The sequence below is a fragment of the Pungitius pungitius genome, chromosome 2, assembly GCF_949316345.1.
Source record: "Pungitius pungitius chromosome 2, fPunPun2.1, whole genome shotgun sequence".
Classification (NCBI taxonomy): Eukaryota; Metazoa; Chordata; class Actinopteri; order Perciformes; family Gasterosteidae; genus Pungitius; species Pungitius pungitius.
This window is the reverse complement of record NC_084901.1, coordinates 28,670,275-28,689,378: the sequence shown is the minus strand read 5'-3', so window position 1 is coordinate 28,689,378 and position 19,104 is coordinate 28,670,275. Positions and strand designations below refer to the sequence as shown.

General features: G+C 43.1%; 1 protein-coding gene across 1 annotated transcript; it reads right to left on the bottom strand.

Annotated features, from left to right (window-relative positions):
• Positions 1-1,215: 1,215 nt before the first annotated feature.
• fmr1 (fragile X messenger ribonucleoprotein 1) lies at positions 1,216-18,804 on the bottom strand. The gene is made up of 15 exons (XM_037460878.2): positions 18,214-18,804; positions 15,461-15,513; positions 15,272-15,365; positions 14,919-14,990; positions 14,438-14,586; positions 13,095-13,188; positions 12,460-12,576; positions 12,159-12,329; positions 11,913-11,991; positions 11,668-11,798; positions 11,133-11,219; positions 7,827-8,097; positions 7,488-7,688; positions 7,248-7,327; positions 1,216-6,355 (listed from the first exon to the last, which is right to left on the bottom strand). Exons 1-15 carry the CDS (start codon positions 18,262-18,264, stop codon positions 6,170-6,172), a joined length of 1,836 nt encoding a protein of 611 aa, XP_037316775.1. The 5' UTR covers positions 18,265-18,804; the 3' UTR covers positions 1,216-6,169.
• Between the last annotated feature and the right edge of the window lie 300 nt (positions 18,805-19,104).

Sequence of the window (19,104 nt, the reverse complement as noted above, 5' to 3'; positions counted from 1 at the left end):
TGTTGAGTTTGGGGGTGTTAGTAAAGAGGGGGGCGTCTCTCAGTTATTAAGATGTAAAGTGAGGCGGAGCTGACAGAGGAAGATCAACCTTTATTTATTCAAACGGCTTGCATAAAAAAATATACTTCACTATAACCAGACATGTCAACCCAAACATCTTAAAATGCCAGTATTATGTACAAAAGGAAACAAAAGATGCACACATGGTTTATATCTATATCTATTTGTTTTATATTAACCATTACTTTCTGGTACTCAGCCCACAATGTGACGAGTTGACGTTGGTTGTTAATATTCTGCAAATATATGACTGTTGTAATTGGCTGCGCACTAGAAAGCAAAAGTGCTGTTACGTAGTCGACTGACCGAAGGACAATACACATTGGAATCATGCGTCCAAATTTAAACACTTCCTCTATAACAGCTGCCAAAATGCAATTTCTCCTGTTCCAGCGATCATTTCTAACATGAAAAGTTTCAAATGTGATAAAACAGTATTATTTCATTATAAAAAAGTTACTCATTACTCATTCAAAATCCATCTCTGTAACTATTATATGGTTTTGGTATTCTTCAACTGGTATCAAATTAAGCATAGTACCGTTCTGATGTAGTGGATGCACCAATTCTCAAATGACCCCAAATGGTCATCATGCAACAGTCCTTTTTCTTATTTTCAAATTTACATTTTGTAGATCAAAAAAAGCTATTCAACTGCTTTTGTTGGTTGAATTCCAGCAGTCAAACCTGGTGTTTGGAGGCACAGTAAAATACACCAACAAGCAGGTTGAAGGTCAGGCACAGATGCAAAGAAATTCCTCGTCTCTGGCGTGACACAACAGAGCGGATGTGAGGGCTCTGTAGACTCAGTAGCATCTGTAAGAGCCTCCAAATGCATTCAACTTGTGACTTTGAATGGGACTGTGACTTGATCATACATATAAAAACATGAATCAAAGTGAACCATCTGTCATTATTCAACAATGACGACAAATTATTCTTTCTACTTCTTAAAAGGGAAAAACCACCATCAAACACAAATATCAATCAAGTTATTGCAGGGGACAAACCGTACAGTATGGTAGCTTAGTGCCAGAAGCAATATGTGCTCTTGAAACACATTTTTTTAAATGTGGAAAATTTAGATCTGGATGAACACATTAACAATGAAATGAACAATTATTAACTTCCTAAAAACGTAGATTTGGAAATATAAAAACAACAAGTAATGGTCCTACAGAAGACTTTCTTGCTGAAACTAACACATCTTTTTTCATTTTTGTCTGTGCTCGAAATAAAGAAAGCAAATTAGCAGTATCCATTAGCTCTAGTTGTTCAGAGTATTTTAGAAATCAAGATCTGTTACTTTAAACATATGTTCTCACTCCAGAATTTTACAAAATACATTGACTCAAAGTCCACATACGTATTTTTTTTACCCAAGATTATCCTCAAAAGAATTGGTCAACTTGGCAAAGGAGAAAAAAAGGAATCTTTGAGGGTAGTTCTTTTCACAAAATGTGCTTTCACACTCCTTTTCACACTTTAGTCAGTTATATAGAATTATTTTCACTGCAGGGATAATACAACTATCCAAACTGCTGTTGTAAATAAGGGGAACACTTTTAAAATATGAAATACACATTTTGTATCTGATGCATTGGTGTATCGAGGAAGCCAAACTCCAGCTGTATATATGGTTACCATGTCATTATGTCAGTGAAAGTTCCAGTGTTTCTATTAAGGTATTCAGTGTTAGGGGTGCATTTTCCCTGTTAAATATTTACTTAACTCACCTTCTCTTTCAGTAATTTAATGTTTTTTTCCTTCGAGTTCTGCAGCCATATGGCCATTTAAATAGTAATCTGTGACTCAACCCTGCTATAGAGGATAATTCCTTTCCACACATCATTGAGGTTATTATCAAGAGTTCTAGCATTTGACCGATATTAAACAGCAAAAACAAGAGAAGATTTCAGGATAAGTGCACATTGGAAACGATAGTACAAATCTTTTTTTCTCAGACAAATAATTACATCCGTATATACATATATGTACCACACTTCAAGCAACTTTGTATCGATGCTGAATTAACATTATAGATGTTACTATCACCGCTGCCACTCTGGGGCACTGCAGAGATCAATCACTGGCAATAAAACACCCAACGTGGCTGCAGTGTGAGCTGCAAGTGAAAGCAAAAGGTCCTAACAGGTTAGTGAGGGAGAAAGACCAATAATACTTGAGGAAAAAGACAGAGGATGATCATGTTTCATAACTGGTTTTATTATGACATTTCTAAAAGGTAAAAGTTCCCTCGAGTATCATTGCTGATTGTTGTCTGGTTAAAACAGCTGAACTGAAATCAAGTTGAAATCCCTAATGAGAAACACTAATGAAAAGAAATGAACTCTGGGGAGTTTTTTTGAGTTAAAAAATACTTAACTACTGAAAGTCTCTAAAATTCATTATAAAGATGTGCACGCTAAGAGTAGAAAGGTACACTCACCTCTAATTAAAGATAAGAACTAGCCCAACCTTTGAAGGAGGAGAAAAAGAGATATAGGGAAGAAATCTACACTGGGTCAAACAAGTGGGCCAACCAATCTAACATTTGTATGAAAGGGGGCGGTTATGGAGAAAAAGCTTTATTTTAATTTGGAACAGAACATAAAGTTAACACTCAGGGCCTCATGTTCTAACGCTATTGCGCCCAATAATTGTTTCACAGCGTGCACATAAAAGCATGGCGAGGCATAGCCTATGTACAAACATGCTGCACTGATATGAAAGCGCGGATGGAAAGCTTTTTCGTGTCATGCATATGCATTTATGGGAGGGTCAAGGGGAAAGGGGGAGTTAAAACTGCAGCTTTCATAAATACAACGTAAGCTGATAAAGCTACGTTTGCAAATGTACGTCCATGAGGCCCTCAGGGTTGCAAATGGCACAGGCCTCTAAAAGAAACTGAATCCATTTCACAGATCAACTGAACCAAGCCAGGAGCTACAGGGTGTATTTTTATTGACTGATGGAAACACCTTCAGTGTTTAAATGATATCAGATGGTTAAAGCAGGGTCAGAAACACTCAAAGTTTGAATCAATGACGTCACAGCAGGAAGAAGCCATCTTTACCCGTCTGGTCCTTTACCACCATCCCATAGTCTCTGATAAACGTGTCTACGTTGTGTGACTAGCGATTAAAAGGAACACGTCACACAAAATATGTCGAGGTTTCTCTGAGCATTCGCAGCTTTCTAGCAGCACATGGGCTATTTCCGACTTGTAATACAGCGTTTGCTCAATGAAAATGCTCCCAATATATGGTACATAAAATGCTTTAAAACATAGGTTAATATCTTGGGAATTATGCGTTGAGTTTGACAAGAAGTGCAATGCTGGAGCCAGTTGTCAGTTAGCTTAGCGTAAAAACTGGAAGCAAAGGGTAAATAGCTAGCAAAGAAGTCCCAGCGCCGGGCCAAGAATGACTCCGTTTGCGTGCCAAAATAAATTTAATTTTGTACACATTCAACCAGAACAATACGGTAATTATGAATATATGTGAATTAGGAAGCAGATTTTGGCCGTGGCCAGGCTAGCTGTTTACCGGTAAGCTAATAAAAGCGCCTTTTGGCGCATTAGCGTTGAAACAACAATTTTCTCATCTAAGAATGCTAACAAAGAAAACTATAAACCTGTTGAGAGAAAATTGAATGACTACTCCTGAACAATTCTTAAGTTTCAGGAACCATATGAGATTAGATTTTCATGATGTAATACATTATTTTACACTACGAATGCCCAGAAAAAAGACTGTTTAATTTTGTTTTTTTACAGTGACCCTTTCTTACTATTTTCAACCTCCGTTCGATCATAAATCCACTGAATACTTTGCACACTAAATTGTGTAAAAGAAACGTGTAAAAACCACAAGAGGGGGGCTTACAGTGTAGAAATCCTGAAAAGGAGAAGAATAAATCCAAGGCACAAAGATAATAATCATTATGAAATCAGTGTCTGCATACATGCACTGACCTTTGGGGGGATTTTCAAAGTAAACCCCAGATAACTGGCTATAATAGTTTATCAAACCCAATTTTAATGTCTTGACTAGGCTTTAGTGAAACTGCTATCAGCAGAGTAAGAAGTGCGGAACAAGACAGGCTGATATTAAAATTCCCCTTCTGTTTTCAAAATGCATCTGACGAGAAATGACTGAATTAAATTAAACAAAAACAAAACAATGTGGCCGGGGACGGGCCAAGAATAAGTTGGAAAACTAGGAAGAATTAAACTTACAACAATTTTATTATTTTTTTTTATTTTGTCAAGGTATAACTCAATGAAACATTTCTTCTACAGTGATACTTCAAACAGATTTTCTAACTGCATAACAAAAAAGGTTAAATACAAAGATTTTCATAAATTAAAGAAAAGCTCATGTGATCAACTGACACGAGTTTTACATTCACCACGTTGCCGCCTTAACCCTGCAACCTGATACGGTTTGTCCGAAAGCAAAAAGAGTTACTGGAATTATTTCACGGGCATCCATCCAAGAGTGCTTGGTTAAATGTGAGTGAGGGGAACTAGACAAAAGCTACCGGCCTAAGCCCTCGCTGGGAAATAGCCCGAAGGGCTCCCATCAGTCTGTGCAGAAATGTTGTAGTGAACGCATAGACGGCGCCTCAATTCATCACTGTGGTATGGTTCTCAAGTTGTGAGTCACAGCTTCTTCTACAGTTTTATTTTGTGGATTATGCAGATTGGACCCGCTCTGCCCGTTGATTGCAGAATTTAGAATCAGACTACAGTAGCTACTTGATATTTAGATTTCTGGAATTTGTTAAAATATCTCCCCAGTCTTACTAGTGCCATTACATCTAATTGATTGCTCACTCTTTTGGAGCGACTGTGGACGTAAGACCGTGTGTGGGGGGGATTAAAAAACGTTTGATGATCATGCAGTTTGCTTAAAAAACTTTTTTCTTTTTTTTGTACAAAGAATTTCTGATACCATTTGGGCCGGTGAAGACGGCCTGACCGGTCGCTGGTGGTTCTGAGCACGGCGTGTGCCACACAGAACGCCACAGCATACGCACGGGCCACGTCAGGCTTGCAATGTGGATTCCCTGTCATTGTTGGCCTCGCCAGGTGTCCAAGGTCAAAGGTCATTGGTTTTAAATACAACAGCAGTGCAAGACATTTTGTACCCTGTCGAAGACTCTTTGGAGTTACCGTCTTTGCTCCTGTCAGAAGCTTTTTTTTCTTCTTCTTTTTTTAAAAACACTACATTTGCATCTGAGTGCCTCAGATTTATGTTTCCCCAGTGGTACGTCTAACACGTGGTTGAGATCATGCTTTGTCAGGAGGTTTGTTCTAAATTGTCTTGACAACAAAAACACAGACGATAGGAGAATAACTGGTTAGTCATTTTGTTGCCCTGTGCATACCTGCTCGCAATTTACCTTAAAACATGGGAAACTCCTCAGATGATGGATTTTGGAGCTGCAGACCACCAAAAATAAATTCCCAACCCATGGGAAATGGTGACGTGTGCCGACAGGTCATCTTTACAACTAACAGTGGCAGTAGAAAAGGTCACACAGCCAAGGCCGAAGTGCTTTCCACATGTTTTCATCCTGCTGGAATTCTTTGTTTCCTTGTCAATCAAGTATTTTCTTGATTTGATTTTTCTTGTATGGGGAAATCCAAACATGGGCAGGGGCAAAAAAAAAAAGAACATCTGATTCAGTTGATTTGAAAATAAAAGAAGTATATTAGGATTTGTCAATGTCGTTTGGATGCAGTGCTTCTCCAAAATGAGTCAAATCACTCATCTTTTACTTTTGTCCAAAAAGTACAGTTTCTTTTTTTTGTCCCTCTGACAAAGAACAGGACACCCTGGAGCAGTCAGGGACAAACCCGACCTTTACCCTCAAGAGACCTCGAAAGAGCAGGTGAGCAGATCGCCTCAGGTCTACCACTTCACTACGGTGAACTCTTTTCCGCGCTGCTGAGATGGGCGTAATCACGTGTTTCATAAAAGACAGAAAGAAAAAAAAAAGCGAGAGAGACTCTACGATGGTTTATGACGAGTTGCCTGTGTGTGTGTGTGTGTGTGTGTGTGTGTGTGTGTCTAAGTGAGAAGGTCCACCAGTGGTGCGTCTACGACACTCCGTTGACCAGCGGAGGAGCGTCCTGGTTGTCCTTCTTCATCCCTCGGTCTCTGAGGGGTCTCTGATGCTGGTGGCGAGGCGGGCCATCGACACCTTGGGCAGACAGAGGCCCTCCACCTCCTCTCCCCCCCGAGGAGTGCTGCACGCTGCGCTCGTTGTTGCCGTCCACGCGGATCTGCGAGAGAAAGGAAATACGTACAGTCTGAAGGGGAAATATGACCAGACGTATGATCAGCCATGTGTCCAACTCATTTTTAGTGTGCCATAGGACGACTCCACATACGCCACCTTAGAGCAGGATGCCGTTTTATGAGCAGAGTTCATACACATTTTGAACAATGGATAACCATGAATTTAAACAAACTTTCCCTAACCAAACATTTTGTGAAATCTTAATGTATTGTACTATCAATGAAAATTCCATAGCATACAGGGTTTCCTCCACCATTCAATTTGTCCACTTAGAAAATGTCCATCTTTTGAAGTTTACAATTATCCTCTAGGGATCGGTAGGGTGTGGGTTTTTCCAATACCGGTGCTAAAACAAACAGTTTACAGTATACTTTGTCTCAGTAAGAGCTGGAAGTGTATGTATTGTTCAATTGTTCAATGTATTGGTCAATTGTAAATTTGGGAATAGTAATAATTTCATTTTAGATTCATGCGCATCGTGATATGTAACATATATTGAAAAGGATTTATGTTGGATTGCCGCTGCTTGTTTGTCTCCTCTTATTAGGTACAACACTGAAGAACTGAGATAGGCACGAGAGCATATTGTTTTTCTACAGTGTGAAAGAATTTATTATTGGTGTGTTGATTTATTTTGTATTCAGCGTAATGACGCAGATTTACGTAGTTACGTAATGATGTCATCGCGCAACATCTAGTAGCTTTTAGCTACAAATCGACCCGCCCTTAGCAACAGTTGCCTTCTGATGGAGTTCCTGTAGTAGCTTCGCTAGCAGCAGCACTCTGATGTCTGCTTCCTTTAGCATGGCTCGTTAATGCTGCCCTTGAGCACCAAGCTTAAGCCAGTTTAGGTTAATGGTTAATGTGTGTCCTACCTGTAGAGTGTCTTCTGGCGCTCTCGTCTTGGGGTCTCTGACATGACGAGGCCTCGGCTCGCACCACTGCATGTCTTCCCCTAAAACCAAGATATACATGTATACATCGTCTGCAGTAGGAAAGGATAGACGGTTTTATAACTAGACGAGTAAAAAGGTTTTATCAAGCATCAGCAGAATTTGCCCGCAGGGATGAAACCAAATGGCAGCAATGACAGCGGATGACAAACTATCACCTACCTTTGTACCCTCCCCCTCCTCTCCCTCTCCCCCCTCGCCCCCTGGGCCCTCCTCCACCTGGTCTCCTCCTCCCGTCTGTCCGTCTGGGCAGGGTCCCGCCTCCAGTCAGCAGCTCCTCGGTGGGGGCCAGTGACCAGTCGCTGAGCTCATCTTTGTGGTCCGACTCAGTCTCTGAGGCGTTGGAAGCCTCCGAGTTGGTACCTGCAGGAGGGGGGAGGGGCGGGTGCACACGTCAAACGGTCATTTAACAAACCTCATATTATCCAAGCACAACATTGTGATTTGAGTGTATGAATAAAAAAATATGTAAACAAGCTCTGCATTTTTAAATAATCATACCTGAGGCAAAAGCTGCACCTCCTCCTCCTCCTCCTCTTTGCCCTCTGCCGCCTCTTCCTCCCCTTCCTCCGTAGGGCTTCCCTCCTCCTGGTCCTCCTCTCCCCATCCCGAGCCCCATGCCGTTATCAAACACGTAGGTTTTGTCTTTGAGGGTTCGCGGGCCTGTTCCTCCCCCTCCGCCTCCTCCCGCTCCTCCTCCTCCGCCCCCCCCTCCGATCTGCCGGAGCTGCTCGTCGATCTGGAGACGCTCCAGGCGCAGCTGATCCACCTCCTGTGGATAAAAAAGAACACATGACAGTGTGTGGGTAACGCACTAGTGGGGGGGAGAGGTTTGGACCAATAGCATTTTTAAAGTCATTGGATCCATGTGCTGAATCAGTGAAGACAGTTCTGGTGCGATTTACGGTCGCACATGATCTCTCTGGTCTCTGCGTTTGCCCTTTGCTCAGTCAGGATGACTAATGATGTTTTAGTGCGAGGTCACTGACTGGCGGGCGGCGGTCCGGATCCGGACACCGAAACCGCCCCCAAAAAGCTAAAACAGACTGTTGTGATTTAAAACCTCGACAGGGCACTTTTAGACCGGTGCAGCTTTGGTAGTCTTCACATAAGTTTTATAAAGCACAGACCAATAACATTTGAGGTAAGCCATCCCACGTGATGCCACTCGACCAATAGAGGCTTTGCATTCCAGGCAGGATGATATCATCTCAACAGCGAAGACAGATAGCAGCAAATTCCAAATAAAAAGACGGAAGTAAGAAAAAGTGACATTTGAGAAAAAGACGAGTAAGACAGAGAAAGGGAGAGAAAGGGACGGGTGAGAAAAATGAGAATCAAATGGCGCTCTGCAAAAAAAGAAAAGTGGACAATGAAAGTAAATTTAATCCAGAAAGAACAAACTGTTTCTGTTCATACTTCTCACTGGAGCACTAAACCAGTGTGGCTCATATGCTTAGAAACCGTTGAAACGCCACAATGTGACTCCAACGTGAGGAGAATGGCCCTGACTGCAATATATTAGGGCTGTCAAATGATTTTAATCAAATTAATCTGAATTTTCAGTGGATTAATCATGATTAATCACTATTTGCAATTACACCTGAATCCTAACCATATTTTCTTTCTGAAATGCATACTAAAGATGAATAACAGGACACAGATACATAATTATCATTATTATTATCATCATTATTATTTTTTACATAAATACATGTTATTGATATTTGACTTGGTTTAATTCATTCCAGAAAATAATCAAAGCAATGTTATTTGATAAGTTACAGACTGATTTCCCTGCATGGCTCTAGAAGGGTCTCCAGCCTCTGCAGTTTATCCCACTCTGCTGCGGTCGGCAAAACGAGTTTGTGCTCCTGATGGTCCAGGGCTGCGAGGACCAGACATGTCAACCCTCCCAAATTTCAAAGCCCCTCCCGAAAATCTCACTGGGCGCGCCGTTTCAGACCGAACAATAATAAAAGTTACACCTTGAAGTCGAGCGCGGCGATTAGAACGGAAAACGATGAGACTGGCGCTGCAAAGAAAACCGCTAGCACCCCCCCCCTGCCTGCAGGTGGCAGTATTGTGTTGTATAGGATGAAGTGCATTCCCTAGAGGAAGAGGTTCTTTCCGGACCTGAATAATTTATCACACTGCGCAATGCGTGAAATGTGTTAAAAAAATTGACATAATTAACGACAAACAACTAATTAACGTCGTTAACGCGCTATTTTTGACAGCCCTAATATATATATATATATATATACACTCACCGGCCACTTTATTAGGTACACCTGTCCAACTGCTCGTTAACACTTAATTTCTAAGCAGCCAATCACATGGCGGCAACTCAGTGCATTTAGGCATGTAGACATTGTCAAGACAATCTCCTGCAGTTCAAACCGAGCATCAGTATGGGGAAGAAAGGTGATTTGAGTGACTTTGAACGTGGCATGATTGTTGGTGCCAGAAGGGCTGGTCTGAGTATTTCAGAAACTGCTAATCTACTGGGATTTTCACGCACAACCATCTCTAGGGTTTACAGAGAATGGTCCGAAAAAGAAAAAACATCCAGTGAGCGGCAGTTCTGTGGGCGGAAATGCCTTGTTGATGCCAGAGGTCAGAGGAGAATGGCCAGACTGGTTCGAGCTGATAGAAGGGCAACAGTGACTCAAATAACCACCCGTTACAACCAAGGTGGGCATAAGAGCATCTCTGAACGCACAGTACGTCGAACTTTGAGGCACATGGGCTACAGCAGCAGAAGACCACACCGGGTGCCACTCCTTTCAGCTAAGAACAGGAAACTGAGGCTACAATTTGCACAAGATCATCGAAATTGGACAATAGAAGATTGGAAAAACGTTGCCTGGTCTGATGAGTCTCGATTTCTGCTGCGACATTCGGATGGTAGGGTCAGAATTTGGCGTCTACAACATGAAAGCATGGATCCATCCTGCCTTGTATCAACGGTTCAGGCTGGTGGTGGTGGTGTCATGGTGTGGGGAATATTTTCTTGGCACTCCTTGGGCCCCTTGGTACCAATTGAGCATCGTTGCAACGCCACAGCCTACCTGAGTATTGTTGCTGACCATGTCCATCCCTTTATGACCACAATGTACCCAACTTCTGATGGCTACTTTCAGCAGGATAAAGCGCCATGTCATAAAGCTGGAATCATCTCAGACTGGTTTCTTGAACATGACAATGAGTTCGCTGTACTCAAATGGTCTCCACAATCACCAGATCTCAATCCAATAGAGCATCTTTGGGATGTGGTGGAACGGGAGATTCGCATCATGGATGTGCAGCCGACAAATCTGCGGCAACTGTGTGATGCCATCATGTCAATATGGACCAAACTCCCTGAGGAATGCTTCCAGCACCTTGTTGAATCTATGCCACGAAGAATTGAGGCAGTTCTGAAGGCAAAAGGGGGTCCAACCCGTTACTAGCATGGGGTACCTAATAAAGTGGCCGGTGAGTGTATATATATATATATATATATTCTATAAAACTGAAATAAACAATCTGCCCCAACTCATTCACTGCTGAGTGAATATATCGACAGTTGGCTCCCCGTCCTGCTAGCCCACATGTCAATGGGTCCCCGTGCAAGACACTTAACCCCAACCTGCTCCTGTTGCTGTGTGAATGTTAGTCACAGATGGCACCATGTGTGATGAATGGGTGTGACTCATAACATGTATGGTTAAAGCCCTTTGAGTGGTCAGAAGAAAAGCGCTTTACAGTCCATTTACCATTATCTTCCGATGCGAAGGCGAAAATGTTGGTAATTGTACGCACCTTAAGGTAGTTGAGGTGATAGTCCAGCAGCACTGTGGCGTTGGTGATACTTTCCTTGGTCCCCACAAAGACAAACGGCACCATTCCCTGTGGTTTCAAAAGGAAATGAAAGGAAAAAATGATCTTGTCCTGCATCTGATCTATTCTCAAACAAGGTAGGTTTCAGGAGTAAATCTACATTCATTATTGGAATCAGAGTTACAGAGTTTGTTTGAATAGTGAAAAAACCGTCCCACTGTAATACTGAAGCGTTTAGAATGCAGCGGCGTCACGTAGAGATGCCGTATCCAACTCTTACACGGCAGCGGCCTCTCCATCACAGTAAGCCCGACCTGAAGCCTACTCTGCTTTATGCTCTAACCGTCCCTAAGAGGATGCTCATCTACTAAATAAGCAAAGTGCTGAGTTGAAGATGAGACCATAACCTCATGTCTCATGGACTTTATTAGGTTCACAGACACCACAGACCCCTAATCAAAGTTCCTCATAGTGACTTTCAGTAAACAGAGGTGTTGGTCCCCTTTCTCCCACTGACCTCGTCTACTGCCGCCGCCGCCACTGCTGCTGCAGGCTTTTTTTCGTTCTCCGGCTCGATGCGAACCCGAACCACCCCAGACTTATCCACCACCTCCTGGATCAGTTTACCATTTTTGCCGATCACCTTCCCTAAAAAGGTCAGAAACACAATCAGTCATGGTCGGCTGGGATTCCAAGGTTCAACAGTGTGGCTCATTTCTGATGAAACTGATGCATGAATGAGGTAATTGTGATTTCTCCTACCTACTAAGTTCCGGGGAACCTTGATGACATCTTCAGAGAATTCCAGGAAACTTCTCGCTGCGCGCACGGCGTCCTGGTCCTTGGACAAAACAGCAGCATTCTGTCACTTGCTTACCTCGAGCAGGTTTAACGTGAGGATGACGACATAAACAAGGAGCTTTGAAACTGGTTCGGCCGGATCGCGACCAGGGTCTAGGATACCAATCGTGCTTCTTGGTCCATCTTTGCAACACTGAGACGTCCTACCTCTCCGTATATGTGAAAGGTGCACGTCTCCTCGTCCAGGTCTATGTTGGTGACCCCAGGGACTTTGCGGGCCTGCTGGATGTTGGCCCCGTGGGTCCCGATGGCCAGACCCATTAGGTCGTCCCGGACGGCAAACTGTTCATGAAAACGTGACGCCAGCTGCCTGGAACTCTGCGGAGACAACGAAGGAGTGAATTCTGATGGACAGAGCCTTTAATACAGTGAGTCAGTAGTCATTTTAAAACGGCAAAATAATCATTTGTAGTTATGTGTGTGTGTGTGTGTGTGTGTACAGATCTACCTCCAGTTGCCTGTTGGCCTCTTCGTTCCTCAGCATGAGCGACAGTTTGGTGCGAAGGCTCCTGAAGTGCATGTCACTCATCATGTTGGCCCGCCTTGTTGTGACCTCATTCACAGACTGGGCAGAAAAAGAAGAAAAAAAGAATCACAGCTCAAGTCACACAGGACCTGACTTCCAAACATATGTCTGATGTAGTTCATCTACACAAGGGGTGCCCACACTTTTACAACTCGCAAGCTACTTTTTAACCAACTAAATCATTGCGATTTACCAAGGGAACCGTCACAACTCCATACATTGTTGGTTATTACCTTACTTGAATACTTGGACTGATAGAGATCAGCCAGGGTTGCTTTTGGACAAAATGAAATGTGTCTGACAGGAAGCAAGGATTGCTAGTTAGCACTAGTGAGTTTTCCATCAGCTCCCGCGGCCGACCGCGCATGCATGGTGACCCGAGGTGATTTTTTTTCAATGGTAGGCGATCAACCGGTCGACCTATTGGGCACCCCTGATCTACTACATATGATATACTTTTAAGTAATGAACAGACTGTGTCAATGGAGTGTATGAAACGTAATTCAATAAAGCTTTTGTTTTCATGTTCTTTGATGAAATAAAATAACTCAACCTACCAAAATGACGAGCTGCTTTTTCTCGGAGTCGTAGGTGACGTTGAACGCTCCCACAGCCTTTTTAAAGTCTTTGTGTGCCGATTCCTTGGAGCACCTGTTGACACATAGCAATAACTGCTGTCAATTTAGTCATGGTTACTGGTGGTGTCCATTTGGGATGCACGCTCTCTCTGTCCGCTGATGTGAGCGCCACGTGTTGGTGCAAATAACCAAATTGGTCAAATAGCCCTTAAACAGCCTGGAGGTGTGTTTGGGGTCATGGACCTGTTGAAGTAATGCTGGTCCCACGGTGGGCGAACCGAACGGGATGGCATGGCGCTGCAGAATGCTGCGGTCGACCATGTGCGTCTCACAAGGACACGGTGGGTGGAATCAAAAATGACTTCTCTTGGTCTCCCTGTCCTGGGGCGCTCTTCATGAGAGCGAGTTTCATCGAGTGATTGATGGTTTGACGACACATTCAACGTTCTTGAAATGTTTCGGATAGACTGACCTTCCTGTCTTAATGTAATGATGCACTAGTGTTTCTCTTTATTAAGTTGAGTGCTTCTAGCCATTTTATGGTTTTATTTTATAGAGTCCAATAGAACCAACCCTGCCCAACACAACTGATGCTCGCTGTATTATTCGGGCAAAAAGGCTTGTGGTGCTCTCTGCTCCGCTGCTGCGAGTGCCACGCCCCCAAAATACATTTTAATTGCACACTTTTTCAGGGTGTGTGGGGGGGGGGGGGGGAAAGAAACTCTGGTGTGCCAAGCTGTCATTAAAGTAAAAAGGAGGCTACTTTAAAGAATCTAAAACATAAAACATATTCTGGTTTCTTTAACCTTTTTTTGTTTTTACCACATAATTCCATATGTATTCCTTCAAAATGTTAGGTCTTCAGTGTTAATCTACAATGTAGAAAATAATAGAAAAGACATGGAATGAAAAGCGTGTCCAAACCTGATATTGTACATGTGAGGGTTAGGCGATAATGACGTGAAAGGTTCGGCACGCATGTGAAATGCAAATCTCAAGCAGTGTGAACTAAAGTAAAGTCTAAACCGGGAGTTTTGAACCAATATTTTAAAGCTTCATTAATAACTTCTCAGTAACCTTATGTGTAATAGTCCAATGACTTCCAACCCCCCCTACCCCTTTACTCTCCTGCACGCACCTGTATTAATAGGGCGCTCTAGTAGCAATCAGAACCGAACCATACATTTAAACAACCACCAAAATCTAAACCCATTGGGGGGGGGGGGGGGGCATATGGTAGGAGAAATACTGAGGACAATCGTGGCTGCCCACCAGTATCATAGTGAGTAATTATCTTGTCATATTGCTCCGGCCAAACTCACATCTGCCGTAGATCGTCGGGTACGTCCAGTCTGATCTTGATGAAGGTGGTTTTGCTGGCTGGTTTGTTGGGGTTGACGGGCCGTAACCGCTCCAGCGTCACTATCTCATTTAGTGTGGCGTCACACGCAGCGTACTCTATTACGTAAAACTTGAGACAAAAAGACACATTTAGCACATTGAAAAGCAACGTGCTGCAGCAGGGTTGGTAAAGCAATATAAAAAGTAGCAAAATAATGCAATATGCTCTAGAAAGAAGGGGAGATGGGGAAACAGATAAGGAGAAACAACATAAATGAAAGCTTAGCTTAGCTTAAAGCCAATCACTTGCACAAACGTGGGTATTCGGATAGTGATCAAATCATTAAATGACATCATTTCTCTGGGCATTCTGGTACATTCTGGCGATACGTTCATATGTCGATACCCGGGCCAACATCATGCGATGATATTGTGACCCATACTTAAGGGTCTGAGACCTACCTCTCCTTTGACCATGCGAACCTTGGCCAGCCACCACCCACATGGCTCCTTGTCATTAGCCCTGGAGTACACCTGGCAACAAACACACAAACATGGTCAATTTTGACAAAGCTTCCAAAAACATCACTCAAACCCAAGATAAGGACAATGAAAATAGTGCAAAGGTGCACATTTAATGCGTAGATACACTGTATTGTTTTATTAAAAAAAGGAACATTTAGCAAAGTTTTTCATTGTAATTAAAGAAAAGTAAATACAGACATCAATTGGCTTTCATTTTGAACCTTTCATTTGGATTTTCAATCAAAATCTATTTAGGAAACTACATCCGATGGTCATGAAGCGCCTCCCACCTCCACCTCGTCGCTCTCGTTGATCTCCTTGCACGAGCCCGTTGGAGGAGGGAAGCGCACATCCTGAAACGTGATTTGTCGCTCCGGCTGCCAACTGGAACAGACGGACACGAAAAGAAGAGGGAAGTCCGTCACTTAAGCAAAAGGTCACATTTTACAGTGTATCATGTTGTGTTGTGCATTACTCACTTGTTTTCAAAAGCCACGGTGACCGCTCCTTCGTGAACATCCTTCACGAAGGCCTACAAGAATCACAGACATTTCCACAGTTAGAATAACCAGGGATTGATATACCTGTAGGAATAAGCAAAACAGGTCTATACACAAGGGTGTGAAGGGGTTACAGGTAGCAAAAGCCTGACCAGACAAAGCAGTTAGTGGTACCCAAAACGGTCCAATGCTTTGCTTTTATTTGGCTCAAGCCAGGTTTTGGCTTTGCCGCTCTCTGGTTGTTCACAGTCTGTGTCCCATGTGTGTCAAGTACCACAAGTGGGACAAGCAAGGCCTACAGGGCAAAGAGGGGGAGTCCTGTCTGCAGGTCACATTAGCCTGGCAATCAGTCAGAAATGAAGAAAACAAAGAAAGCTTGTCAAAATCACCAATTGATGATAAATTACTTGATCAATCAAACTTGACATGATCATGATGTCAATTAAACATAATTATTAAATTAAAACAAATCTCGAGTTCAGAACTGTTCATCAGCTAAAACCTAAAAAGAAATCTTTTTAAAAAAAGCAAAACTTCCATTGCCTCCAAACTATTTGGCTTCAATAAATCCTGTCCAAGTGCCAGTTTGATCCGTGGGATTGGCACCGTGGATCTATGTGTCAAAGTGGCCTTTCTTATCAAGTGAACTACTAAGCACCACTATGGTTGACTGAGAAACACACATCTTGAGAGCGTTCTCAAGTTTTAGAAATTGAGGTATTTCACAGTATTTATCCAGAGCCACTTTTAAGTTCATTCTGCCACGTGGGTACAACGACAAAAACGTTACCAAACATGCTCAGGGTTTCCCCTAACTTAAACTGAAAGTGTGGGGGGTGTTCAAATGCATATATATTTTGATTGCTTGTCGCGTGAAATGTATATATATATTTTTTGTAAACGCAACCATGTAAAGACAGAAATGTACATCTGTTTGCTGGTAAATGTGTGCGCATGTTGTAGCAGAATCAGCGTGTGTGGAAAGAAATTATTCAAAAATTCATTCAAATCTTTTTCAGTGGGGCGGGGGATCATTTCAGCAGGGGGGTGTGCCCCGCTGTTATAATGGTAGGGGAAACACTAATACTTATCTACTTCAGAATATACATTTAGAGACAATAGTGTCGAAATGTTTTAACCGGAGTAAATAACTATCTAGCCAATGGCAGGTAGGGTTTTACACTTCTCATTACAGGAGAACACCTGCCTCTCACTTCATGTGTCAATAAGGAAAGTGCATTCAGTGGATTCTTTTGGACTCGCATTCTGAAAGTTGAGTGCAATAACTTGACAACCTTCCAAATAAATAATAAAACAGTGTGTATTATTGTCCATCCATAAACCAATGTGTGTGGCCAACGTAGACATAGAGCTCATCTGCTGCTGTCCCCACAGCCAACATGTTCTAAAGCGAAGGGAAATCCAAATGAATACACAACAGATTTAAATCAACGTCCAATTCAGGAATCGGAAACAACTCAGCTGGCACGGAATGAGATAAATGATCGCCGCTTGGCGGGCTGGTTTACAGGCCGATTGATTACGTCTCAAAATACTTTCTCATGCACATTCATATATTCATTACATTAGTCTGGCCCACTTCTACTGTGACCATCCGTGTAATCAACCCCAATTCAACCATACAGACTGCTACCAATCTAGTAAAGCGGTGTGCTGCAGCTGGGAGTGTACAGTCAGCAGGTAGGAGGTGTTGCCATTTTATCTGGTGATTCCAACTTTCACTCTGCCAACGTTGCATTTATTCCACGGCTGCGATTGTTAGTTGCACGCCACTCGAAGCACAGAATCATCAAAGTATCAATCATTTATATTTCTTCCTGTTGTTCACTAACCTATTTGGTTCTCCTTCCAGCATGGTATGTGTGAGGCAGTTTGGCATAACTGAATCATCCCACAAACGCACTGAGGAGTCTACTTTCACTTTTGCTTGCTTGTGTCAGAAATAAGGTTGTTTGTGACCCTTTTAGCGGGGGACGTTTCAATAAGCCTTCGTTACAAGTACATTCACTAATCTGAGAGATTTGGATTATTCTTCCACGCCAAACACGGATCATAGCGTTAACACCCCTGTGTCAACATCTGCCCACGGGTCCACCAGCAACAAAAGGTGTGTTTGTGGGGTGTGGGCTGTAACGTCAACGTGAGCCAATGCATACCCTCCCCACAAAGCGTGTTCGTCCCAACGTTACTTGTTGACCCTCCTCTTCGGTAAAAGCTGCCAAAACTGTCGACAAGCCGCGATGAAACAAGAAGCTATCGGCCGTGCTCGGGGACCACAGCAGAACAACACCCCGATGTGCTGCTTTCATCCGCAATGAACTTAGTCGGTACTTTGACAAATGAAACCTTAACCGAATTGTTGTCACTTGTGCCTCAGCAGCCAGACCCCCCCCCACACACCTCCCCTGCCCATCACTCCGTAGATAACACGAGATTGAGACCGCGGCGACATCAGCCCCACTACAACGTTTGGTTTAGCCAGTAACTCGGACATTGTTCGAGCAGCACATCTCGGCGTTAGCTTTGTTTACAGATGTGTGCAGCCTCCGCGTCCCGGTGGACGGAAGCACCGAGGCCCGGACACACGAGCGGATATCGCGTCGCTAAGGTCCAGCAAAAAAAAAAAAAAGTCATGTCAGTGAGCTTAACGTTTGAGCAAGGCGTGGTGACCGAGCCGTCAAAAGCTCCAGAGAGGGAAACCCTTGACTTACCTTATAAAAGGCCCCACTCGTGCCCCTCACTTCCACGACCAGTTCATCCATAACGCAAGCTAACACAGCCACCGTTAGCGGGGTTAGTAGCTAGCTAGCTAGCTAGCTAGCTGGCTAGCTAGCCTGACGCTAGCCAAGTCAGAGTTCGCTATCGTTGGGCTTCGGTAGCTAGCCAAACTAGCCTGTCCGATGGATGCCAGGAGAAGCCACGATAACCAAGTGTGGCCGTAACGTCGTCTCTCGTCTTGCACCGTCTATAAATCTTGCGTTGGTTTCTTGCGGATCGGCAATTCTGTCCGCGCGATAGATCAAATGCGAATTCCCGCAGCAGGCTCCGTTAGCATGTTCCGGCTAGTTATGTTAATGTAGTGTGATTAGTGGTGTAGCAGCTACTGCTGGTTGATTCTCTTCCATGTGACGTTTCCGCGTTCTTCCTCGACTGAAATCGGAGGCTGGTTACACTCATCGAAAGCTATTGCTGCTCTCCATAGGTAAAACATAGTAATGTCTGTTTTTACTAGCAGGGCAATTCCTCTAAATAAAAATGACCGTTCCCGGCGAGCATTGTTTAGTTGAAAAGACGTTTAATGGACGGCCAACGTTGAAAATACTTTGCAAATTGCTTTAAAAGTGATCGTCTGTCGGCTATTCGTAGAGATTGAAAAAACGCGCATTTCAACGGGATTTTTAATACGTTTCGTCCTCTACTTTGTGCTATATCACTATGTTAGACTCACATGTGTACGTTTACAGTCGATACAATAGACGTGACAAATTGTCAACAAATTGATCATTTTTTTTGGCACCTTGACGTTTCATCCACTTTTCTTGCCGGTTGAAATGAGGTTCAGACCTCATTTCAACCTGATTTCAACAATATTTCAATGTTGA